This window comes from Saccostrea cucullata, unplaced genomic scaffold (assembly GCF_032062105.1).
Source record: "Saccostrea cucullata isolate Sc308-1 unplaced genomic scaffold, CSIRO_AGI_Scuc_v1 ctg1692, whole genome shotgun sequence".
NCBI classification, from domain to species: Eukaryota; Metazoa; Mollusca; class Bivalvia; order Ostreida; family Ostreidae; genus Saccostrea; species Saccostrea cuccullata.
The window spans coordinates 38,160-65,848 of record NW_026941198.1 but is presented as its reverse complement, the minus strand read 5'-3'; the positions used below and the strand labels follow the sequence as shown (position 1 = coordinate 65,848).

The window sequence follows — 27,689 nt, the reverse complement described above, 5'->3', positions numbered from 1 at the left end:
TGAGTGTTACGGAATCTCTGCACCAGAGTGCATTGATGTGTAAATGACTTTCAAATGTATGCATATATATATACCACAAACATGAATATTATTTACACCTCCTTTGTATGAACTGTTTACGTAAAGTACATTTTTCACACATTTCGTGAATCCAAATATTTAAACAACATTTTGATCATCAGTAGGCCTACGACTCCTAATCTACATATAAAACCGCGAAAAGTGCGCTTAATTAATTACAAAACATTCTTAACCTTCAATGATCATTATTTACATTGCGTAAACAGAGAATAATGTTTCAACGGGAATTTCCAAAATATTCTAAAACATTTTAAGATATTGCTCTGCAGGATTTCACATAAATTTTATCATTTAAAAGACATTCCCAGCGGAATAATAAACCTGTGATAAATCGCAATCAAAATCTCACGACCTCTTTAAAATACGTGTCAGGTCCATTATAATACCCAAGAGCGAAACCCTTTTAGCCCCTTACAGTGAACGCGGTTCGGATGGGATGAGATCTGCGTGTACGGATAACTTTCGCTATGGGCAAAGCCGAATCTTTTGACTTTACAGACATGGCGAAGTATAATAGCGATGCAGAGTTAACACCGGGTAGCAGCAGAAAGGGGTGTTTTATCTCGCTATATGTGGGGATTTTAATTCTTTTTCTGGTGGTATGTTTGGTGTTAGGGGTCGGACTTTTGATCTTTTTCGCCAGAGCTGACCAGAACTGTGGAGATAAGACCGGATTTTCCGGAGGAACTACGGCGGAATTAGTTGAAAAATGCAAGGATATTATTGATAAAGGGGATGCGACTTTATGTAAGTATACCAGAACATTTTTTTTTTATATTAAATTGTATTTCTCCCCACTCTCTGTCTGTCTTTCCCTCTCTCTCTTTTCCTGTCATTTTGGTATTTCTCAACCCATCCCCTCTCTCTCCCAATTTCTTTTTCTCTCCCCTCTTTCTTTCTCTTAAATTTTTATGTTCTTAGTTCTTAACTGAATAAGATTTTTATAATCTTGTACATAATGTCGACTGTTATGAAAACAACAAAGTATGCTATTTATACAGTACATCGTCTATGAATATAAAGTTTAATTTGATGCACATTGTTAATGCTTAGAATAAATTAATTTTACCTTGAAAGAAAGCAAACAAGTGCTCGCGTACACAAATCCGTAATCAAAGAGATAGTCATTATGAAATCTAAAAAGTTACTCTCTCTCTCCCATCTCTCTCTCTCCTATTTTTCTCTCTGTGGAATTCTTTACGTAATTATATAATCCAGAACTGTGAAATCTGCAGCATTTCTAATTACTGGGTGTAATAAATATGTCACAGCTAATTAATTTCATCGCTCTCCTTCTACTTCACGTGTCGTTTCGCTGCGATGTGAAACACTTTCTAATACTTTTTACTTTAAGATTTATCGGTCTCAATGCGTTGTGCATTTGTGTTTTTGTAATTCAATTCGAGATAGAGAATATCTTCAGTTGTCAATTGCCTTGAAGAGCGGTTGCCAGGGTCAGTTAGCGTGTATAATGCATATATTAGGACAGAAATTTAAAAAATATATATATAATTTAAATAAAAATTCTACTCAATTATTAAAAAAAAATCTGTTATTGAGATGAAATTATCTTTATTCAAATATGCGGTTTTGTCTTTTGTTTTTTTCATTCTATTTATTTCGGAAACAACCATTGCGCCTTTTGAATTGTAAAATACTCTTATCGCAGTGGTTTTAATGTCAAATCCAATGGCATGATTCTGCATATATACAGTACACGTCAGAGATATATAGATCAACATACTGTAGATAGTCACTCAATAAAAGGAGCGGATATAAGATTTCTAAGGGCGTAGTTTGAAAGACGAACTATTTAAAGGGGAAATGGGTTGTACATTTTCATAAATTTCAATGACCCTTTAAATGAATTGATATGAATACATCTCCAATCTTCACGTTACATACATTTTTGTTACTAAAACTTAATTCAAAGTAAGTGTAGTACATAATGTACATTGAGGATGTTAAAATTCATTTCAAAGCACTTTTATTGCATGCATTAACAATGTTAAAATGCACCGCGGTGTCGTAAAATTGATATATCATTAAACACTTCAAGTACATGTATATATTTATTCGGGGGGCTTCGGAGTAGCAATTAATATAAAGGTAAAATTTACAACAGTGGTTGAACGACACAGCGGTCGATATGTAATCGGAAGAAATTTAAACATACTTGTTTTCAACAAATCAACCCGTATTTTTCTCTTTGTCAATCTATTTTAAGAGAGAGAGAGAGAGAGAGAGAGAGAGAGAGAGAGAGAGAGAGAGAGAGAGTAATATATTGCTACATCAAACTGACACATGTAAACATCCTTCAATTTTCTTTTCTATCTTTTTATCCTTTTCTTTTTTGGTTCGCGACAAATTCTTTTTCTGTTGATTAATCCAGAACTATTCATGCTTTGAACAACCAACAGAGGTTCAGAAAATGAAACCCATTACCGACATATAATCCTAGATTTACAGATACCTCATATAATTAGGTTTATCAGATAAAACAATCGCATCACTTCAGCACGCGCGTAGATTTACGCGTGCTGTATTGTGAGCGAAAATCTGATGACCATAGTCATGCGATCGGGGTTTTCGATCAAGGATAACAACTAGGATGTATGTATACATCCTAAAAAATATCACATCTATTAGTCTGAGAAAACATTACTCTGAAGGCATTCTCCATATTATATTTACGTTGTGTCATTAATTTGTATTTACATGTAACTAATTAATACCAGCTTAATGTCTGATAGGTGATAGAAAATATAGTAGAGAGGTGTCTGACCTGATTTATCGGACGGTTTCTTTTCAGATGAGAAAACTTGCGAAAAAAGGCAAATGAAGGGGGGTGGGGGTGTTTAAAGCCATCTTCAAAATAATGATTACGTGCCCTCTACCGAAAAATGGCTAATGATTTTATTTCAACACCCCCCCCCCAAAAAAAAAGAAAAAAGAAAATATAAAAAATATTTAATACATTTAATTCGGATACCTCGAGATTATATTTTGAAATAGATAAATTAATTAATCTATCAATTTTTTTTTTATTTATATTGATTTATTAATTTTACTCCTTGTTATTTTCCCGATTTCTGGTTTTTCATTCTGTTTTATGAAGAAGTAAAGTGAGTGCCTGTTTTTAAATATTTTATGTCATTTCCACAGAAAAAAAAAATACCGAGAATCAAAGCCAGTTAACCATAAAAAAAAAAAAAACGGTGATATATGTTAGAAATATTTAACAAGATAACACGGCGATAAGAAGGCCTTCTTAATGACTGAAAAACGTTTTTATAAGAAACAGATATTATATATTTTTTTAAAAATGGAATCGACATTATCATGAAGTATTTAGATGTCATGCTAAAAGTTCAGACTTATTATTTTAATCAAAAAATAGATAGGGTCTTCATATCTTAGCAAAGTGGCCAGGACGAACTTTTAGAAAAGGGGAGGTTATGATGTCATCTAAACTCTAGATCCATTTTTCTAATCCTTCGTGATTGCGAGGCAATGTATATATCTTTGTCGGGTATAGTTTGTTTTTATGAAATTTTGATTTATTTTTTCAACTTTTCTCCCTGTGTAGAGATCACAAAACTGCCAAGAATTTTAATCTTACATCAAGATTTGCTTACGTTTTATTTTTTTTAATAAAGACGAATAAACCGTCATGAGTTAAGATTATGTATTTTATTTTAGAGTTCAGATTAACATCTTTGAAATTGTGCAGAACATCAGATATGCATAACGAAATTAATAAAACTTGCCAACAAATGCATATCAGAAATTGCAACCACCTCCTTCCAATGATTATTTATAGACTAAAACATAATTTAAAGAAGTTGTAAAATGGGTATGTTTTGTGTTGTATTTATTATTTATTTCTACTGCAGAATATTGATTTTTTCCTTTATACAATTTTGCATGTGTTTTGCCAAGCAGCTCTTAAGCTTATCAATTGACTCTCACTAATTTAGATTATCTTCTTTCAAAGTGAAAATGCATCTCATCCGCTAAAAAAATGGAAGTGAAATAAAGTGTGGTTTATTCATATACAGTGCATCAAATATCCAAAGGTTTTAAACCCCTTCTTGCGGGGTAAAAATGCAGTCTTTTCACATACATGTAGCTTATAGAATTCTTTCCATTCATACTTATGAGTGTTCGTAATGTTTTCTTTATATTTTCTACATTCAATACGGTACACATTTTGACAGAAATGCTCTTATTTACTTGAAACCTTTATAATGGGAAAAGACTCATTTCTATTATCTCTCTATAAAAGTAAAAATGAATCGTATATTACACATGATGTAATTATATTCATCAATCGCGGGTTAACAACCCAAAGAATAAAAATTTTTTTTTTTTTTTTATAAATTTGTTCACCATCGAAAAAAATATCCGCCTTTAATAAATAAAGATTTGTCGCTTAATTCTCCATTATTCTGCATTTTAAGATACATCTATTTATACAAAATATTTTTTTTTCTCTGTCTGCTCTTGCAAAAATCTCACTACTCGTTTTAAAACTTTCAATGTGAAAACTACTTTTGAAATTCTACATACTGTATTGTAACAGATCAAGATAAAATATCGAGCACCTCATAAATACATCACTGTCATTAGGGACTGGGTAATGTTAGTGAATGGGGAGCGCGGTGGGGTTTCCGGGGCGGCGTCAGATGTAACCTCCTTTATACGACGCTGCACGTCAAAAAATCCTGATAATGTAAGAATAACAGCTCATACTGAGAGAATGGCATCAGATTCGCTTCCATTCTTATTTTCCTATCTTTTATTGAACGAGATATTAACGACGAACTGTTTGCCATATGCTTGGAATTATGAAAGATGAAAGATAAACGTATTATTAGTATCAGGTTTAGCATATCAAACGTATACTTTAAAGATCGCGGGGTCTATGGAAAAATGATAGAAATAGAAGAAAATATATTAAAGAAATATTAAAAGAAATTTCAAAGAACAGAGTACAAAACATAAAAATCAAACACACCATGATCTACTCTTTCATATCAATGTATGAATGAAAATTGAAGATGTCATGAAAAACCCATTAATTTATCAGATGTATGGAAGTTCCTGGAGAATGCGTTTCATTTCAGACCTGAAAGTATTTTCACCCCATTTGTCATTTAGTTCCTAAAAAGATTCTCTTGTAAGATTTGTAACTGTCCGGGGTTTGAAATTATTTATTATTAAAAAGTAATGTCAATGGAAATTTGCGTAGAATTAGATCTAATATTCAAATCCTAGTGCAATTAAAATTGCTCACACACTTCTTTTTTATTATTTTTTTTTACAATTGAAAACATTTACTGAAGTGCTGGCCCCTCTTTTTCTTGCACTGTAGTTAAGAGGTAACATAGTGGTGCAAGACTTAAATTTTATTTAGAAGATGAATTTCAATTTATGCTTAAATGTCAAAAATATGACAATTTGAGGAAAAAATGTATAAAAAGCTATGTAATTATGCATTCTGACCAAGTATTTTAAACTAATTCAATTGTTGTCAAGTTCAAATAAGGAAATACGTAATCTTGGAAATACATGTATATATGTTTTGCAAACAGAGTAAAGAACGAATTGTTGGAATTATATAAATACTTTATTCATACATACTTAATACTATACATTATTTATGCTATTCATATCAATTGCCCTACTGTGTAATATACTGAAAGGAAAAAGAAACGCAGGGTAAAATTTTCAGGTGAATTAAATTTGTTTTTCATAAAATATGTTTTAGTTTTCCTATCTAACTTTTAAAATTATCTTTCAAAAAGATATAGCCAAATTCCCATTTGATTTTGTCTAATAATTCATGAGTTATTGAAGCTCAAATGACGATACCCCCCCAAAAGTGAAAATCGAAAACTCTCATTATCTTCAATGTCTTTCCTGTGCATTTGTCAGAGTCTTATTTCTTCTTTGCATGGAATTTTAACTTTTTGTTTATCTTTCAAACCCTGGCTATATTTGGCATGGGTAACCGCGCAAAAAAATAAGTCAAACGGCGCGCGCATGCGCCAGTGAGAGGAATGCAACTGTAAGTTGACTGGCTCAAAAATCCTAAATGCGGAATTGTGTTCTTTCAAATTTCGTATGAATGTAATGATTATAATCATCTACTCTATAAATGGCTGTTTTTGTGGTAGTAAGGTGGCGATTTAAGAGATGGCAGGACGAATAGCCCGCTCCTAACATGGCTCTGTTTCGTGTTAACGTCATCGTCACGGTTGATTGAAAACCATTCCAGACCCTCTCTGACAACGGGTAACAAGTTTAATGGGGGAAAATTTACAAGAAATTGCTTTGTAAACCGATGTTGCCTTTTTCATTAATTAGGCAATTCGAAAACAAGACCCCACTGAACTTCCGTAAACTGTGCCAAGATTGCTAGAAATTCATAATGTCTCTTAATATTGAAAAACGATGTGCATACCTCATATGCATCAAATAATGCAAAAAGATTTGTTGACAAACTCGTCATTATCAAATTGCACGTGTTTTGGACTTTTTAGCGTTTTCCCTACGTGACGTCTTAAATTTTAGGGTTGAGTAATTCTGAATACTGATTTTGCTGCACAGTAACTAAATTTCTCTTCTGACCAATTTTCATAATTTTCGGTCAAGTGGTCAAAATTTTTTCGAACATTATATTACCCTGCGTTTCTTTTTCCTTTCAGTATATATGTATTATGTATCTATACCTATCGGATGTGTGTATCTTGGTTTTGATAAAATCTGAAATCTTAAATTTAATACTGTGAGAAGTTGTAACCTATACAAGTAGAAACTGCAAAAATTTATTCTTATCAAAGGTACATGTAAGTGCCTTGCAATATCTGATGGAAAATAATTTTCAAACGTTAAAAAAATTATCTTTTCAAAGGTGAAGCATGCAAAAAATCTACACCAGCCATTCCAGTCACGACACCAGCGCCCTCTAAATTACTGGACGTCCGGCTTCCCACCTCTGCACTTCCGGAACTATATACCGTAGAACTCCAGCCCAACATGTACGAAGGCCCACCGGAACACTTCACTTTTAACGGATCCGTCCGCATCCGACTCAAGTGTTACGTATCTACCAACAACATCACACTTCATATAAATAAACTTAACTTGACCGAGGAAATTCGGGTGACGCCTGTTGAGGCCTCTAATTCTCTACGTTATAAGAGACACGAGATAGACACAACACGCCAGTTTTTAATTGTGTACACATCAGCCTCGCTTCAAGTAGGTCAATATTACGACCTTGACCTTTCTTTTATTGGCCCCCTGAAGGACGATCTACATGGACTTTATTTAAGCTCTTACAAAAGAAACAACAAAACTGTGTAAGTATTTTCCTGTCTTTATACGTTCTCACCTATCTTTTATATTCTACACGATATATCATTAATTTTGTAAGCAGTATCTTTTTTTAAAGAATTGTACAATTGTTTAATAAAAATGTTTTGCCCTAGAAGTATTTTCCATAAACACATTTATCATTAAAACTTTTACAAGTCTTTTCTAATCCGTGAAATATTTAACTCCTATGCAAAACTCATGGATATTAATTTATTTTATCATTAAGACCAAAGAGAGGATTATTTCAATGAAACAAAAAACATATTGAAAATGCTTTTTTTTATTTGAAAAGATTTATGCATATGACGAGCAAAAAAAAAATTAAAGAAAGAAAACAAAAACAATATTTGAAAAGTGAACTTCTTTTGAGTCTTTCATTCATTTGAATTGGCTGCATGGTGTTGTAGGAAGATGTACTAGATTTGAAACATGGCATTATTGTATCTGAAAAAAAAATGTTTCAGGAGTTCTTACGCTCTTACTATGAAAATTTGAATGAGGAGGTTTGTCCAATTCGTCGCCCTTTTTCATAATATTTTAACAGATACGCCGCAACAACACAATTTCAAGCAACAGACCTCAGGAAAGCATTCCCGTGCTTCGACGAGCCAGCTATTAAAGCAAAATTTGATATCACTTTAGTACGCAAAGGTCATTTGACGTCATTGTCAAACATGCCAAAAATAGCTTCTGAAAATAGGTAAGTAATGTATGTTAATTGTCGTTTATGTGTATGTTACAATTTCTATTTCAGGTTTACTGTTACGTCATTTTTAGCCCCTTCGTTTGCAAGAAACATTCTACCATGTTTTGATGAACCTTCCATCAAGGCCAAATTTGACGTCACACTTTGGCGAAAAGAAAATATGACGTCATTATTTAATACTATCATTTTGCAATCAGAGGAGAGGTAAACAAAAAGGAGTCCCTTTGCTAGAGTAGTATATTCTCAACCTACATGTAGTCATGAAGTACTATCTTAATCTTAATTGTTATAACTCTGCTTAAAACTCTGCTCAACATCTTGATTCAATCTTTGCTTTGCAAGAAGTATATAACTTCTCTTTCGCAATAAAACAAAGTTAACAAAATAAAGTGATTAAACATCTAAATGAAACATAATCACAAATTTTTTGGTTGCCTATAACATAACATATAATCAATCTTTCATCCTGTTTATACTCATCCTTCGTTTCATATTTACACCTAAGCTTCAATTGTCAATCCCTATCCCTTCCATAATACAATTTAGATTTGAAGCAAATGAACATTCTTATTTTCAGTTTTTTTATGACCATGAGTCATCCATATAATAAGATAAAACATAATTGCCATTTTTTTGTTAGTCTGTGTTTTTTTGTTTTTTGTTTTGGTGTTGCTTTTGTCAATTTATACATGTAATTTTAAACGTTCACAGTCATTTTTACTTAACATATTAGAGATTAGATCCCCGAAAGTAAAAAAAAAAACACATTGCAAGTCCAGAAACAATGAGTACGTGAGCATAAAACTGACAATTGGTATTAAGTGCAGTATAGACTTCATCAAACTTACTGTGTATTCTTTTTAAACCGTGTTATCTTTTTTGAAAGTTTGATTTTTTTAGAGCACGGATAGTACTAAACTGTCGACTTACGTACATTTTATGCAGCTGATATTATTTTGGGGCAAATTACATTCAAATAATACCAGTATATATTATATCATTTTTCAGAGGCAACGGTTGGATAGCTGATCGTTTCAAAACGACGCCCCCTGTTTCCACGTATTTGTTGGCATTTATCGTCAGTGATTTTAACTTCAAGGAGGATGTAACGGCTAACAACATAACTGTACGTCATCTTGTTCGATACTTCATCAATATTTCGTACATTCATTTCTGTAAAATTACAACATCTTGTTTGGTATCAGACCATTTTGACGACGATGTTTATCAAATAAAACACAAATGATGATAGCCAGATTTTCGTTTCAGCCTCATTCTCAATTCATATATTTTTTCCTCCCTACGCTTGCTTCTCCTATTTTTATCATCAATATTACCCCCCCCCCCCCACATCCTGCAGCAACTTCGAATCTTATCCATAAAACGCCTACCAGGACTTTCAGTACGTTGATTTTTATTCAGTATAGGGCCTGGGCCAGACCCGAGGCTATAAATCAGACGGAGTATGCGCTCTCTGTAGGAACTAAGGTTCTCACCTACTTTGAAGACTACTTCGGAATCCCTTTTCCATTACCAAAGCAAGGTATACTTTTTTTCCATTTAAATGTATTTCAGTTTTCCCCTTCCAAGAACCAGCTTTTTTGCCACTAAATTATCAATTTAAAGTCTAAGTACAGAGAATAAAATTCATTGGCAGGGTAGAGAACAGTCCGTTTTTTATGCATCATAGTTTGAATTTATAATGAAAGATCTAATGTTTCGATCAGAATCTGGAAGTTTTACGCACATACATGTGGGCCTACATGTAATTCTATGTTATAGAGCAATAATGTATCATGTACTGTACAAATTTTAAACACATTGATGGATATTAACTTATACACACTATTTATATAGCGTTACACAGGAAAGTAGAAACCTTTCTTTTATTTGTTTTAAATAAACATAATTCTAATGGATAACATAGCGAAAACTATGGCACGCCAAATTCACAAAATTGAGCTATGTAGCAACCTTTAATGATAAAACGCCACTTAATGATACAACTAGCATTAAGCGTTGCAATTGCAACGCTTAATGCTAATTGTATCATTAAGCGGCGTTTTATCATTAGAGGTTGCTACAGAGCTAATCATAGTTTCTTAGTCGATAAACTAGGTTTATCGGTTGTAAACTATAGTTTACGGACTGTTAAGTATAGTTAACAATGTTTTAATCTATATTTTACATTTGTAAACCATAGTTAACGCGATAATCTATTTTTCACAACCGTAAACTATACTTAACACCAAAAACAATCATTTGCGATTGCAAAACATAGATTATCTGATAAATACAGTTTCACGATTTGTAAACTATGGTTTGCAACTCTTAACTATAGTTAACGATCGTAAATTATTGTTTACAGACGTGAATCTATGTTTATCAACAAAATCTATCGTTAACGTTTAATTACAGAGAGATAAACTTAGATTATCATTCGTAAACTATAGTTAACAACCGTTAAATATAGTTTTACAGATAAAAACTATACTAATCGAACCGTTAACTATAGTTTACGGTTTGTAAACTATAGTTCACAGTTGATAAACCTAGTTTATCAATTGTGAAACTAGGTTTAGCTAATTTTTGAAAATTTGGCGTGCCATAGAAAGTATAGGAGAAGATGCATTTTCATTCATGTTTATTCAATTAGAAAAAAAAAATCCTCAATTTATTTGATTTAGTGTTTTTGATGTTTGTCTCATGAACAAAATTCAAAGCCCGATAACTCTTCTATTTGAGCATGGATTTTGGAATATTATGTATTGTTTATATATTCAACACAGATATGATAGCACTTCCGGACTTTGCTGCCGGCGCCATGGAGAACTGGGGACTGATTACGTACAGAGAGACCGCCATGTTGTACGACAAGCACGAGTCATCAGAATCCAATAAACAAAGAGTGGCGGTCGTTGTCTCACACGAACTGGCCCATCAGGTTTGTGTCACCATAATTTAGGCCATCGTTAGTTGAAATACATGAAGACAGCGAACAGTATTCAAACTCAAACGTCCATTATATAATACAAAATAGGAGCAGAGCAAACACGGAGCAAAATAGTAGAGGTTGGATCAGATGCCATGGAGGAGTGAGCATCCCCTGCCGACCGGTTAAATAATAAATAATGTTAGCTTTTAAAACATTTCTTTAAGCTCTAGAGATCTTGATTTTGAATTTTAAAAAAATATACCACTCTTGAAGGGTTTATTAAAAAATTAGTTAGCTTCAAGAGGGGACTTTGGAGTACAAAGATAAAGAAAAGTCATATTATGTATGAAACAGGCAACAAGTGTAGCTAGCTTACATTGATATGAGTTAGAAAGCAACCGCTTTATCAATCTAGTTTCATATTTTGGGGGACGGGAAGGAAATATTTATCACCTGTTCATCTATTACATACCGTTTTTGTTGTGTGAATTGCATTATGAGATACCTTTTAAACTGTATTATTTCTTCAGTGGTTTGGCAATCTTGTGACCCCGTCTTGGTGGGATGATCTGTGGTTAAATGAAGGATTCGCCAGCTTCGTGGAATACATGGGAGTAGACTACGTTCATCCTGACTGGAAAATGGTTCGTTGATTTCATAAAATATATTCTGAAGATGATTCTATGAAAGAGAGAGAGAGAGAGAGAGAGAGAGAGAGAGAAAGAGAGAGAGAGAGAGAGAGAGAGAACGTATTTAATTTTTAAAAGTTCAACTCAGTGGTTGCTAGATAAAGTGCCATATTACCTTTTTTCTCTTGTCAGATACATAATTTCCTGAAAAGAGGTCTTTCATATTCATTAAAATACCACTGCTATATATGTACATGTATCTGTATAAACTAAAAAACTGTTTTATTTCGGTATTATATATATTTTTTTAACTATACATTGGCATTCACATATTCTAATAAAAAAAGATTGAAATATTTCACTTTTTCACATAGTTTGACCAAATTGTTGTGGAAGATGTACAAGATGTTTTCAACTTTGATGGACTAGTGACGTCACATCCGGTTTATGTACCTGTCTCTCACCCGGATGAGATCAATGAAATATTCGATAGAATTTCATATGGAAAGGTCAGTTGAGCAAACTAAGGATTTATTGTGTATGGAGAATACATTTTCAGATAACAAATGTAAGTTTTGAATTGGAAACACTAGAAAAATCTTCCAAAAAAAAATTAATGATTTTTATAAGAATAACCACAGTAACATATAATTGTCTTCAAAATTGAGAAATTGATTGATTGTATCATGAATTTTTACAACGCTGTATAATTTGAAAAAAAAAATACAAATGCATGTTTACTGTCTCCATGATTAGGTTCGTCTAATACATTGAATTTTTATATAAAATAAAATACACTCCAAATCTTACACTTCTCTTTTCTTTCGTTTTTGTTACATAAAAAACATAAAGTTCGTTTTGTTAAATCTGATTCAAGAAAGCATTTGGCTGACTATGTCCAGGATTTTTGTGAAAAACCATACCAAGTGAAAATTTTAATTCTATGCACTTTTGGCAATAAATTTTGATATATGATGTAAATACTTTTATTCTACATTTCAGGGTGCCTCCATTATTCGGATGATGAGGTTTTTTCTCGGTGAAGGAACATTTAAAAATGGTCTTAAGGTCTGTTGTTAAGCTCTTGTAAAGGAAAATGATATCTTTTGTATTTATATTTGTATCTTATTTGTATGCCAGTATCTTGTATTTGTATTTGTATCTTATTGTATTTTTTAAAATAAGAATATACAATTCATTGTTTTGTCCGGTTGAAAACCAAAGCAAGGTTTAAGGAGGATCTCTACATCTATAAAGTATAACTGATTTTTAGCTCTACTGGTCAGAGACCAAAGAGCTTATATGATAAAATAATGGTTCCAAAGTCCGTCAATTTATTTTTCTGTCTGTAAACAATTTTTCAAAATTGCTACTCCTCCTACAGTTTTTAAAAGCCCAGATTTCAATATAATTTGGCACACAATATTGAAATAATAACAACAAAGATACAAATAATTCTGTGCATCGGTTTTTGATTTCGATGAACAATGTTGCCGTGGTTACTAAAAATAGAAATTTCTGTGCAATTCTTTCAAAATGCTACTCCTCCTACAGTTTTGGTTCGATTTCAATATAATTTGGCACACAAGTAAACTACACTAAGATACATAATTCTGTTTATTGGTTTTTGATTTCGATGAACGGTGTTGCCGTGGTTACTAAAATTAGAAATTTCTGTTGAAATTCTTTCAAAATGCTACTCCTCCTACAGTTTTGGTAAAACCAATTTCACATGTAAAACCTGGCACACAAGCTGATGATCAATGTACACCATGATATATAATTCTGTGCATCGGTTTTTTATTTCAATGAACGGTGTTCCATGGTTACTAAAAATAGAAATTTCTGTGAAATTATTTCAAAATGCTACTATATTTTGCCTACAGTTTTGGAAAAAAGATTTCAATATAACTTGGCACACAAGTAGAATTAGCATATAGACAAGCCATGTTTTTTTAAATATTTTTTCATAATTCTATGCATAAGTTTTTATATTTCAATGATTAAATAAGTGTTGAATGGTTACTAAAAATAGAAATTTCTGTGAAATTACTTTAAAATGCTACTCCTCCTACAGTTTTCAGTGATTTATCGATTTTAAGTGAATATAACTTGGCACACAAGTAGACTACACTAAGATACATAATTCTGTGCATCGGTTATTGATTTCGATGAACGGTGTTGCCGTGGTTACTTAAAATAGAAATTTCTGTGAAATTCTTTCAAAATGCTACTCCTCCTACAGTTTTGGTCCGATTTCAGTATAACTTGACACACAAGTAAACTATACTAAGATACACAATTCTGTGCATCGGTTTTTATTTTGATGAGTGGCAAGGATCATTTTTCTATTTATTGCTGATTTAAAGTCTCAAGTCCCAACTGCTACTTTTCTCTTCCTTTGTTTTAAGTATAAACCAGTAGAGCTACAGTCTTGACAGAGACTTCTGGTTGTTGCATGCATTTATTTCTAATAATAGGCTCCATATATGATAAAATAAGGTTCCAAAGTATTTCAATTTATTTTTTAGTAATATTTAAAATATTTTATTTATTTTGTTAAAACCCCTTGATATATATTTTTAAAAGCCCAGTGCTTTAAATTTCTCTTCAAAGTTTAATGTTATAAAATATTGAAATAATAACTAACAAAGTTAAGAATAAAATCTTGATCGAGAATAGCTGGTTGGATCTTCTCAAATATCTGAAAAGATGTATAATATCAAAGAGTAAAAACAATGAAAAAAAGAAATTGAACAAAATAAAAAAAACTGTCAAAAATTATAAACATCACAAAAATTCAGGCGTGAGGGATCCGCTTCAAGAGTGGGCTCAAATATCTTGGTACTGTTTTTTTTTAATAAACTTCAAATAAACTATACTATATCTTGCACAAGTAATGAGTAAAAGCAAGGACATTGAAAGAAGTTCGTATTGTACATGTATTGTTTTTCAAATTAGTTTAAGCGAAAACCATCACGTTTCCAGTCAATGACAAAGACAAAAAATGTATTAAATTTCTGGAATTCATGGTATTGAGCGCAGATTATCAATGATGCATGGAATTTAGCTAAGTAAAAACCGTTTTTATCCATTTTGCATATGTTATCCAGTGCTAGATATAACAAAACATGTCAACATGGTAACTGGCCAAAAGCGGGTAAAAGAAATTCCTAAAACCAAATTCACACTTCATCTAAAACCTGCACGTTTCCCGTACAAACAGCTGATAATCAATGTTGATCAAACGTTTGGGTCATGCAAAATCCCACTTACTGTCCAAACGTTTTGGTGATTTCATGAAGAGTTTAAATTTCACCGGGTAAAACCATTCATTCGAGTGTATACAAATCGTGAACAGATTAATTTTCTAAAATTCAACTGTACACGGGAAGATAATACATATAATTGTTTATCGTATCAAATTTGCATTTTAGGGGGATATATTTTGCTTCTTAAGCATACATGTTTATTGAAAAAAAAAGAAATTTCTGATTTTCAGTATATGGTGTACAATTGACACGTAATGCTGAATTAGCATATAGACAAGCCATGTTTTTTTAAATCATTTTTTCTACACCTAAAAATCTTATTCACATTAAAAGTTTGTAAATATATTATTTAATAATTATATATATATATATATATATTGAATAAGTTGACAAACAATTCAATGTTTTTAAAATAATGAAAAAGGAAATAATAATACTGGACAATATATATATATATAATTGACACACACATGTCAATGTAAAAAATCCACAATATTTTATGTTGGGTTATACTCAGTGATTTATCGGTGTTAAGTGAAAATTTGAATCAGATCATTTCTTGGGACCAAAAAAATGCGTTTAACGGAAGTACGCCATGTTGTGACGTTGTAGAGAGCAAACTGAATGACTTAAATCTGAATTGTTAATTCCTGGTAAATAAAAAAAATAAAGAAAAAAGATTTTTCGGTTCTCAAATCTTTTTTTTTACGCCTTTATCTAATTTTTTCAATAACATAGAGGTATCTGAAGAAATATGGAATACATAGGCTGCCTTCTCATGATGACTTGTGGTATGCTCGCCATTTTGAGAAATGTAAGTATAAGTATATAATAATAAAACTCTAATGCACCTTTATTACTGCATTATTTTCAAAATAAGATTATTTTGAGTTTCCAACTTTTCCTTATGGCATTGAGAAATTTCGATATAAATTCAGCAGTTGATCACTATATTTCTATTTTTTCCATTGTACCTACAATGTATGTTTTGTTTTATATTGAAAATAACATTAACAAAGGGTAAAACTGATTGTATTTATTGGTTTACTTACAGTGTACTGAAAGTTGACTGAATAACCCTACTTTGCCATACATTCACATTTCCATACCTTTCAGTAACCATTCAGTTTCAGAGAGTTTCATCATATGTCAGTAAAAAAAAAACTTTGCTTTCAGCAATCAGCTATAGAGCAAAAGAATGTTAATGTGAAGGATATTATGGACACTTGGACACTCCAAATGAATTTCCCTTTTTGTATTATTTGTCAATGTAACTGTCATGGCATGTATATCGGAAACATCCGTGTCACACAGAAAAGATTTTCATCAAATTTTTAGAGATTACGGCGCAGTGGATCCTTGTCAAACACAATCATTTTTCTCCTTTTAAGTAAGGAAAGAAAAGAGAAATATTATATTAATTGTTTTGTTTAAATAATTATATATATTTATAAATGTACATTGAAAATTTTCTTTTAAATGATCATTTATACAAAAAGTTTATATTTTAATTACAGCTACAAATGGGATATATACCATTTACTTATACAACTAAGTCGAATCTAAACTTTAATCAAACTGATAATAACATTCACTGGATGCATAAGACGGATCAAGGTTTGAGTTTAAATATTGTTTATAGCATTTTTTCATATGATTTTATGAATTACGTAATCTTACATTGAAACTCAATTCCTTCTTAAGTTTTTGTCGTGTTTGTGTATTTACAACTATATTTATAAGAAGCCCCAGATATTAATAACTTCACAAACTTTTTTTATCTTAATCATTCTCCTTTGGATTTAAATAAATGAATTCAGTTAAACATTTGATATGAATGTTATTGTTATCTCTTATAATTAATCACTTTTTTATCCTATCTTTCTAGAAGTAATATCTTCAAATATACAGCAATCTGATTGGATTATTGGCAATGTGATGCAGTATGGGTATTATCGCGTGACTTATAGCGAAGAGAACTGGAATAAACTAATTCAGCAATTGGACGAGGACCATAAGGTGAAAAAACAACTCTAGTTTCTTTGAGATGTCTTGCTTGTTTTGCCAGCTTAAAAAATGAGTCTGTTACACAATATTAAACAAATATCTATTTTCATATGAATCTGGTACTTCTTAACAGTATTCCAAGTACTTTTAAATTTCACCATTATTTTTCAACAAAAAAAAATTCATTAAAATTCTGGTTTCATTTTAGGTTATTCATCCAATTAACAGAGCGCAGATTATCAATGATGCATGGAATTTAGCTAAGTAAAAAGCTGAATTAAATCTGTTTTTTTAAAATGTAATTAAAAGTTAAGTGAACATTTCAGCCTAACGAAGCAAATGAGCTTATAAAAAAGCTCGAAAATAAGAACACAATAACTACACAGCTGTCAAATAAATAATACAGTATTTCTTTTTATTATTTAAGCTTCATCCTTTGAAAGAGTAAAGGACATAGTTCGTTTCATTTTATTTAATTCTGCATTTTAATTAGATCCGGGGACTTGAGCATGACTATTGCTCTTAAAACTGTGAACTATTTAGACAAAGAGACAGAGTTTGTGGCCTGGCAGGCTGCCCTACGTGAATTGGGTTACGTAGACACAATGTTAGAAAGGACGTCATTGTATGGAGCATTTTCTGTAAGTACCAATAAAATATATAATCAATTACATGTTTGAAATTTTATACCTAACAGGTTTTCTCCTTTTTATTCTGAATTTTGAAAGATGCAAATTTTATCTTAATGATACGAATGTTCTTGAAATGTAATGTGTATTCTTCGCATAATAATTCAGTGACAGGTATATACATGCATACTTAGTAGTTGATGCAATAAGAAAAATTAAGATAACGGACATTGCCTAATTTTAAATTAAAAGAAAATAAAACAAATCGACGTAAAAGGCTGAAAACATGCACAGCTAAAATTTTAAAGATGGGATGAGGCCTGGGGGGCCATAAATCTTGGACGAGCACACTTTTGATCCCACTCTCACTTTTTCCAAAGGAATTAATAATGGAAAATAAGACTGAGATCAAAAGCGAGCTCGTCTATAAGTTTTATGGCCCCAAGCCGGTGCCAAGGAGATGGAAGCATTCCCCGCACAAAAAAATTGTTTAACTGTACTTAACAAAAATGTTTCTTTTTTTTATTCGGGTCCTTCGGATGAGACCTTAAAAACCGAGGCCCCGTGTCAGCGGCAGGCGTTGGCACGATAAAGATCCCTCACTGCTCAATGGCCCTGAGTGCCGAGTAAAGGTCAAAATTTGAAGCCCTTCACCAGTATTTAACAAAAATGCTTCTTTTTTATTTAATAAGGTGTATGATTTAGATTGGTTTGTTTCATTTGCAGAAGATAATCCAAGAGAAAAATTATTTTTTTACCTTTCAAATTTCAGAAATTCATGAGAGATAAAGTCAGAGATATATTCAATCCGTCTTCTTTAAGCGGTTCTAATTTCACTCATCTAGAATCGTAAGTAAATAAATGTCAAATGTAAAAGCAAATCAACATTAGTTTTTTATTTTTTTTAATCATCTATTTTTATTATACTAATTTAATTGCCGAACTAGAATTTGGGCTTTCAAAATTATTAGGAATATTGAACCTACCTTAAAGTTCTGTATTGCTTCATGATAGAGATAAACTTTGATTTAAAATGCACTATAATTTCTTTAAATGCTTTACAGCTATGTTAATACACTGATAGCTGCTGAAGCATGTAAATATGGATTGCAAAGTTGTGTTGATGAGGCATCTAGACTTTTTAAACTCTGGAAACAAACACCACAGAACAATCAGTAAGCAGATGTTCATACGTTTACTATTTACCGATTTCATAATGTTTTTATGAAATATGAATAAATATATCTTATTTGCAGTTATAACATTTAAACATCATTTTTTGTCTCCGATATCGTGTTTATGTAATTTTCAATGAACCAATAGCAGCTTTTTGTCCACTCAATTAAAGAGAATTTAAAGATTGGGATGAAAAATAATTTTTTTAAGATTAGGAAAACAAATTATATATTTTGACGTTATCTGTCATGTGGGTGTAATATTAATGGGTGTAAAAATAAATACACTGTGCTCACGTGAAACAATTTTCCTTTTCTTTTCTTCAGAATTCGATCCTCAGTAAGATTGACTGTTTACTGCTCTGCCATAAGACATGGTGGTATTGAGGACTGGGATTTTGCCTATAATATGTACCAACAATCCAACCTAGCTTCAGAGAAATCAAGACTGATGGTGGCATTATCTTGTTCTAAAGAAGTTTGGATCTTAAGTAGGTAAGACTGATCCACTGGAGAAAAAGGAATCAAATTGTCGGCTTAAAAGTGCCTGATATTGACTAATGAACTCCAGAAAACGAAGTTTGCCATTCTACATATGTATAAAATTTACACACTTTTAAGAAATATCTTATTATTTTGAATGACAACTTTTCACCCGGTATGTAATTATATACTTTTTTTTCTTTTGAGAAGTATCCAGTTGTTTTATTTTACAACAGACTATTGCAAAATCTGATACTAGATAAAGATGTATTGATTTAAATAAGAAATAATTGTAAAAGAAATAAGCATCCTGGGGATGGTCACTAAGATCATTACTGGAAGAGTTAATAACGCTGATTTCAACATTGTAGATATCTAAAATATTCGTTAACACCATCAGAAATACGTAAACAAGATGCTACTGATGTCATCAGCTATATATCAAAGAATGAAATTGGACGTGGTCTTGCATGGGATTTCGTTCGAGAGCACTGGAATCAACTTTTGAAAGAGTAAGCATGAACAACTTATTTTTCATTAGAATTGATACATGTCATAATTCTATTAAGTAAATAAGTAATATTAATTGTTCTTAAAATCTCTCTCTCTCTCTCTCTCTCTCTCTCTCGTTAATTTTGCATTCTTGAAAAAAGTGAATTTTCTTTCAGATTCTTGCACTCCCTCTTTGGATATTGTTGATCATTGTTGTAATTGTAAATCCAGTATGATATTATGACATTATAAAATATATGTATTAAGGCCATTTTGACAGAAAGGGGTGGTGTTTTAAATAACACCGACAACAATGCAGTGACAAACGATTTATCGTTAAAACATACAATTCATTGACAAAGGAGATCTATCTTTTTTATCTTATTTTTCATTAAAATTGATAAATGTCGTAATTCTATTAAGTACTCAAGAAATATTAATTGACCTTAAAATCTCTCTCTCTCTCTCTCTCTCTCTCTCTCTCTCTCTCTCTCGTAATTTCTGAATTCTTGAAAAAGAGAATTTTCTTTCAAATTCTTGCACTCCTTCTTTAGATTTTGTTGATCATTGTTGTAATTGTAAATCCAGTATGATATTATGACATTATAAAATATATGTATTAAGGCCATTTTGACAGAAAGGGTTGGTGTTTCAAATGACCGCGACAACAATGCAATGACAAAGGAGATCTATCGTTAATAAAAATTTGATTTTGCATTAGCCACTTTCACTTGATGTACTGTTGCTAAAGTTGCGCTGCTGTGAAATGAAGAGTGTACGCTTATAAGGGTTCGATAAACCGTTGAAATAATCACAGAAATTTCAAATTATTAACAGGTTTGAAATAACATAATAGGGTTAATTTACATCTATCTTAAATGTATGAATGTGTTAAAATATTACTTCACTGGGTAGAAAACGGTGTAGTGAACAATGAACACAAAATGAATAAATATCGATAAAAAGAAGACGGACGGACGGACAGACAAAGAGGAAAACTACAGTCCTTTCTTGTTTCACCAATGGGAGACTAATAAAAAGATGTATAAGTATCAATAAAACATATATTACATAGATTACCTTATTTTCCGATCATAACAAGGAAAAAACGGCGGATGTGGGCCATGTGGCTGGTCGTTAGGAGATGTTCAAACATCCATGGCACCTGATGCCACCTCTGATGTTTTGGAGGTCCATGTTTGCTCTCCTACAATTTTTATTGTTAAATTGACTTTGGGGCCTGAAATCTCTTGGTCATCTCCATATAACTCATTACAGCTAAATAACATAGTTTCTTAAAAATGAGGCCAAAAAAAATCTATGCTTAATTATAATATATGATAAGCAAAGTTATTAAATAAGTGTTTAAAGTTTTAGGTTCGAAACCTACTTTCGTTTGAAAAAAAATTAAGTTTTAGCAAATGTATTGATAAAAATAAATGTTTTAAGTTTAAGTGTACAGGACTTCCTTTAATTAAGAATAGGTTGAGTTAAAGATATTAGATCCATTGATAAAAACTAATCTAAATACTGTATATAGTATTACCATGCCGGTAATTTAAAATGAACTAGATAAGGTAAATGCAAAACGAGAGTTTTGATCTAAATTTGGCATAAACATGTTCATTTTATCTAAAAATTCAAAATGTACAAGATAAAATCTACAAAAGAAAATTTTTGTGTACATACTTGATTAATATTTCAGACAAGGGAGCGTTTTATATAAATTTTCCCGTCTTATTGCCAGAAGTTTGACTAAATTCAACACACTTTATCAATTACGAGAGGTAAATTGGTCATAGGATTGATGGGCATGTGCATGGCCTAAGATTTTACAACTGGAATTCTGAATTTGCTTGCAAAAGCTTAGGTCTGGTTTGAAGCATTTTAAGTACATAGATTTAAAAAAGGAATCAAACAAACGCTTTAACTTTCTAAAAATGTATTTGTTTAAATATTTATTTATGTATTTTCAGTTTTTTTTATCAATTGTCTGGGAAAGTCTTATATACGAATGCATGAATTTGTCTGATAAAATGAAACTTCTCATACAGACAGATATTCAATAATAACCCGATTTTCATGTTAAATTTGCTTATCAAGAACTTTTACAGAGTTTTCAACCCATATTGGAAGATCATCTTTGATTTCATTCTTTTAGCTTTGGAAAAATGTCCAAATTTGGTAAAATGATAGCACGTGTCTTTCGCAATGTCAATAGCCCCTTTCAATTGCATCAGGTAACTGCGTTACATGTGTTTGTTATCTGTCAATGTGAGTGTTCATGTGCACTGGAATGCATACATGTGTGATGACTCAAATGTCGAAATTTGCATTAGCCCCTGTCCTTAAACAAATATCAGTTATTAATTTTTTGAAGGTTAAATATATGATCAATAATAAATTAGCTCAAAGCTAAGAGGCGCCCTCATAGCGCAGAGGTTGAGCGTCTGCTAGGTACTGGCACGAAAAAGATACCCAACTGCTTAATGGCCCCGACTGCCGAGTTTCGGACACAGTTTCTAGTTCTTCACCGGCAAGTGGCGGTGTTTCCATATGAGCGAAAAATTTCTCGAGAGGGGTACATGTACGTTAGGAAACAATCAATGAATCAATCTATGAAAACTAGGAAAGGATCCCTTTTTATGAAATATACAAATTGTTTTAAGATACGGTACTTACAGACCTTCTTTTGATAACAAAAGAAAGATATTTATTAAGGACATTGGTAAGGTTCCTGGATTTTGTATAGAATTGTTTCAAGAACTCTTGAGCAGGTGTAATGATACTTAACATGTTATATTCTGGTACATTTAATACACCAATCCACCCTTCCTTATTAGATTTTGTCAAATCAATGCTTTTACAATTTTCAATGCATTTCCTATGTAAAATGTTGATAAAATGGACCTTCCTAATTCTTTACCATATAATTTTTCCAAAACCCTGTCAATTCAGAAAGTTTATATATTATATACATTAGTGTATCCTCAATTTCAATTATATCTAGATATTATGACTGAAAATACAAATTTAGTAACATAACACAGATCTACCAACACTTCATTATTTGAGAGTTACTTCCCTTGGTATGTAATTCGTTATTCATAATGGTAAAAGCTTGTTGACTGTTTCTGCAATTCTGTTAATATGCAATTTACTATATTGGAAACACATTTTCATTAAAAAATATTGGCATGGATTTGTTTTTTTTTATATTTGTTAGCTGTTCCTACATGTAAATGGTTCCTAAATTCGCACGACCTCATACAGGTTCTCAGCATTTGTCACATCTTGTGAGCATAGGCACGGTAAATAACGGCTTGTTGACCACTGTTTACCGTCTGTCTCTAAATACAATGTACAATATTGCCATCACCATTTTTCTTTCTTGCTGCAGAGATGATTCTACCGTTAAAGGAAGCACATGTGCTTTTGTTTACCTGTGTAAAATACGCTTTATTGGTTTTTATTTCATAGAAAATTCTGCACGGGAGATCACTCTCAATCACAGTTTTTAAGTGAAAAAACCCATGATATAAACCTTTTTACTCCGGATAAACGTGACTTGCCAATGTCCTTAAGCAGATTTTTCTACATTATTACAGAATGCGGCACTTTAATCAAAATTAAGATAAACACATTTTCCCATTTATTGTTAAAATATAAGAATGAATAATTTCAGATTAAAGCACAGAAAATGCTAATTGTATTGAATACTTTGACGAATAAATAAAGTGTGAAAATATATCCTGCATCTGAATTGAAATAGACTGATTTATTTTTAACACATTTCTAAATACCAGTCTTACTATTGATGTCTTTTTTTAGCACGACTTAGCATGGAATTTATTTGATTTCACTTTTTCAGGTAGTGTGACAGGTGTAAATTTGTTTCTTAATACTCAATAAATCATCACAAATACAGACGTATCTCTTCATTTTTCACGCTTGAAAAAACAAAATCTTTGTCTTTCCCTTACCCAGAATGTCAATAAAATTCCTGTCAGTAAGTGTAAGCAAAATTTTCAAAGAAAAGTCGATGCTTATTTCATTTTGTATTATTATTATGCCCAATATATAAATTTCCAAAGGTTAGAAAAGTTTTATGTTGAGCAAATTTCAGCCAGTCTATAAGGAGAAGGCAACCAAAAATAAAAAGGGTTCCGTTAAGAATACAGATTAAGGGTACTTACCACAAACAAAAAATGGATGCGCGGGTTGATATATATTTTTTGACTGATTTTGATTTGTAATGACATAAATAATAAATCCCTGAAATATAAAGAAATCGTAGGTTTTCCTTGGTGTTTAGATTTGAGATTTTATCTTGCCTTCTATATAATTCCATACAAAATTTCGCACAATTTTTTAACTTTATGACAAAATCTTATAAAATTCTCCCACTCGACTTGGTAAATATTATTCAGGTTGTCAATTTACATGTAAATCTATGAGAAATAATGCTGATTTCTGAAAAAAGTTTGTGTTATTTATCCTTAAAAACCAATCTGATATAAATATTGTTCATATTTAAAAATATATCATACTCTAGACATTTAAAATTCTCACGATCTTTCACGAAAAGAAAGAAAAAAGGAAAAAAAGAAAGGGGGTACAACTAACTGAGAAGGTGTTTCAATTATATCTCCCAAAAAGAATTAATCTGATATTATTAACAAATAATTATATGAATGAAGTGAGGTTACATGTATATTTCTTAAATAGGAATTATTTATTCCACGTATAAAAATATGAATGGAAAGAGCTTGTTAATACATTAACAAAGTAGGAATTATTTGTTCCTCCCATAAAATATAAATGTGGAGCGGTTGTATGAATATATCGAAATTAAGACCTACATATATGTACTCCGTACGGCTAATAAAAATAAGAAAAGGGATGTGGTGCAAAAATATTTCCAAATAAAAAGAAACATCTTGAAAACTTTTATGAAAAATCAAAAAGAGAGAGGTGACATGAATATCTCCAAAATAGGAACTACTTTGTACCTCTGATAAAAGTATTGGGAGTACTTACATACAAGTACCAAAAATAAATAAATTGGGAGAGGTTACGTACAAGCATATTCATCCCAAAAAGGCATGCTTTTAAACACCCAATTTTATGTTAACGCCCCCAAAATCTACCTGATTCAAGATCAATAATTTACCGCCTGTCAATCATTAAAAAAACAATAGCTTTTGATTTGATTGACAGGCCAGCTGACCGTGCTGACTGATAGTCTGAGTTTGTATCTTTTGAAAACGATTGCCTGGTCACGCGTCAAACACTTTCATGTAGCCGCCTTGTATACACGGGGGATAAAAAAAAAAGAAACTTGGTAAAATTTTATTTCAAAAACAATTGAGAGTAGATAATTAAAACATGACTTCATAAAATATTTGCTTTCAATCTCCACGGCTATATTGTATTTTAGGCGATATGTCGTTCAAGATATCTGCTGTAGAATTTAGACCAGTCCGTGCACAGAAACGCTATTTGTCGATTAAAATTGGAATATGATAAATAAGAAATTAAAGATATTTAGCACAAACGGCACGGACAAAAAATTCATTTATCCCATGTTTTATCTACGTATATAAGAATACAATCTATACCATGTTCCGTTGTAAAGTTCTGAAATGTCAGAAACAGCTAGGAGTTTCGAGATTGTAACTTTTAGTTCGAATTTCCTAACATCTGTCAATACCCAATATTCGAAATTAAAAAGTGAATATATACAGCCAAAGATCAATTCTTAAAAGTATAAAAGAAATCTTGCAAAAAATAAAAAAAATTTAAACACACGAACACCCGGAAATGGTGAATATTTTCGACACTATTGTTGATCAGAACGAAGGCAATATTCCTATCGCGGTACGGTATACATTGTATGTTCACACGATGGATAGGCCTACCTATGATTGGAATTTTTTTTTTTTTTGATTTTGATATTTATAAGTTTAATTTAAAAAAAACGTTTACTTTGTAGTTTAATTTACTCTGTGTTCTTTTCTTTAATTTGTCATTTTTTTTAATATAAAAACGATGTTTCTTTATAATTTTTTTTTCTTCATTAGATATCGCTGAAAATATTCATAAATAAATTTTATATTGAAATATTTCAATTATTTAAAGTAGTTTCACTCAAATTTAGACACGAAACACGGAATGTTGACCCTGATCACCAGACACAGACTTCCTGTGTACTGCTACGTGTATATAGATTTTTGACATCTTGAGTATTGGGGGTCTCCAGGTAAATAACACCACTGTTACTTGGACCACTCCCCCTCCTCAGGTAACCGTACGGTAAAAAAATTGGGTCTTTAAATGTCTTTATTTGTTACAGGTATGGGTTGTCTTCATTTGCGTTTCCACGATTAATATCAGGAGTGACGTCACGTTTTAACATTAAATTCGAACTTACACAGGTATAAGAAATCTATGCTCAGCTTTTTTTTAATATAAAGTAGGCAGAGGAACATATACAGTATAATTGCTTTTGGAAACTATACTCGCATTTTTTTAATAGAATAAACCCGTCGATTTTCTAGACATATTCTTGTGATTTTTTTTTCATTAACCTTCAATGTGAGCTCAGAACATCTATCATACATGTAGAACATAATCACTTATTAATCAGAAAAAAAATCCACAAAGGCGATTTATTTGCGACTAAACACCTTTCATAAACATGTAATGCACCAGGATTGTTTGTTGCTTTTATGCTTATGCAGCATGTGTAGATTTCATAGTAACTGATATGTAATTTTTGTGATCTGCATGTAACATTTAGTTTTTTTTTTTTACATTTGAAATGAATATCAGTATTAATATTCGAGATCAAGCACGTGCTCTTTTAGGATTTAAAAACCAATGAAATAATAAAACAATGTTAAATATTCAGCTATTTATTTATGTTTCTCAAAACCTATAAGAAAAACAAAATCATACAAAAGTCTGTGATTCTGTGATCTTTTTATGAATTTAAAATGCATATTTATACTCATATAAATTATGGCATTTCTATTCATAGTTGGAGTCTTTCCTGAGAGAGAATCCCGATATGGGATCCGGTACACGGGCCTTCCAGCAGGCCATAGAGAAAACAAAGAGTAACATCAAGTGGATGGACCAAAACTATGAGATAGTGAAACAGTGGCTGGTGGATCAAGGAGTTTTAACCAGATAGAAGACGGGAGGTTTTGGCGGATCTAAGAATATGCCGGTATATTTATTAAAAATGAAAAGGTTGAATATACCTTGAATTACAGTTGATGAACTCTTTAATTCTACGAATATTGGTTAAAACTATGGGATTACCAAATGAAATACGAATTGTCAACACAAGTGGTAGACTACTATATAATCATAAGACTGAATGCTCATTTTTATTTATAGTATATGAATGAACATCTCAAAACTAATGTTCATTAAATTAAATGATTTAAAGTAGGGTCGTATCTCAAATTTAGCAATACATATTGGAGGTAAACTTTATAAATTTTTAACTTATATTTACGCGGTACAAATACATCTTTTATATGACATTTATGTATTTTGTTTAAAATGGTACGTGTGAAATCAAATCACAATGATTTAATTTAATTGGCAGTTTTTTTTTCAATTTAAAAAGAGGGATCTTTACAAAACACTCATTTAATATGGTATGTTATACAGCAATATAATTTATATATCTTTTTTTCATGTAAACTGAAAAATGAAAAAAACATTGTATAAGAATCATATGGAATGATAATCAATGTTCTGTTTCTTAAATATTTTTCCCATCAACAATTTTACATGAATTTGTAGTACTGTAATATATTTTAAATATATACATTTACTTTCAAGTGCACAATTTTTTCAACGGATTGAATGTCACACG

At 31.3% G+C, this 27,689-nt stretch overlaps 1 protein-coding gene across 1 annotated transcript; it reads left to right on the top strand.

The window, feature by feature from the left end:
* Positions 1-349: 349 nt before the first annotated feature.
* On the top strand, positions 350-27,486 carry LOC134257390 (aminopeptidase N-like). Its single transcript, XM_062740016.1, has 21 exons — positions 350-828; positions 7,001-7,451; positions 8,012-8,167; positions 9,182-9,299; positions 9,596-9,716; positions 10,963-11,117; positions 11,639-11,752; positions 12,112-12,246; positions 12,740-12,805; positions 15,748-15,823; positions 16,126-16,157; positions 16,527-16,626; positions 16,898-17,028; positions 17,225-17,280; positions 17,510-17,657; positions 18,418-18,494; positions 18,710-18,820; positions 19,148-19,315; positions 19,675-19,815; positions 26,151-26,232; positions 26,838-27,486. The coding sequence occupies exons 1-21, from the start codon at positions 549-551 to the stop codon at positions 26,991-26,993; spliced, it is 2,874 nt and encodes a 957-aa protein (XP_062596000.1). The 5' UTR covers positions 350-548; the 3' UTR covers positions 26,994-27,486.
* The last annotated feature ends 203 nt before the right edge of the window (positions 27,487-27,689 follow it).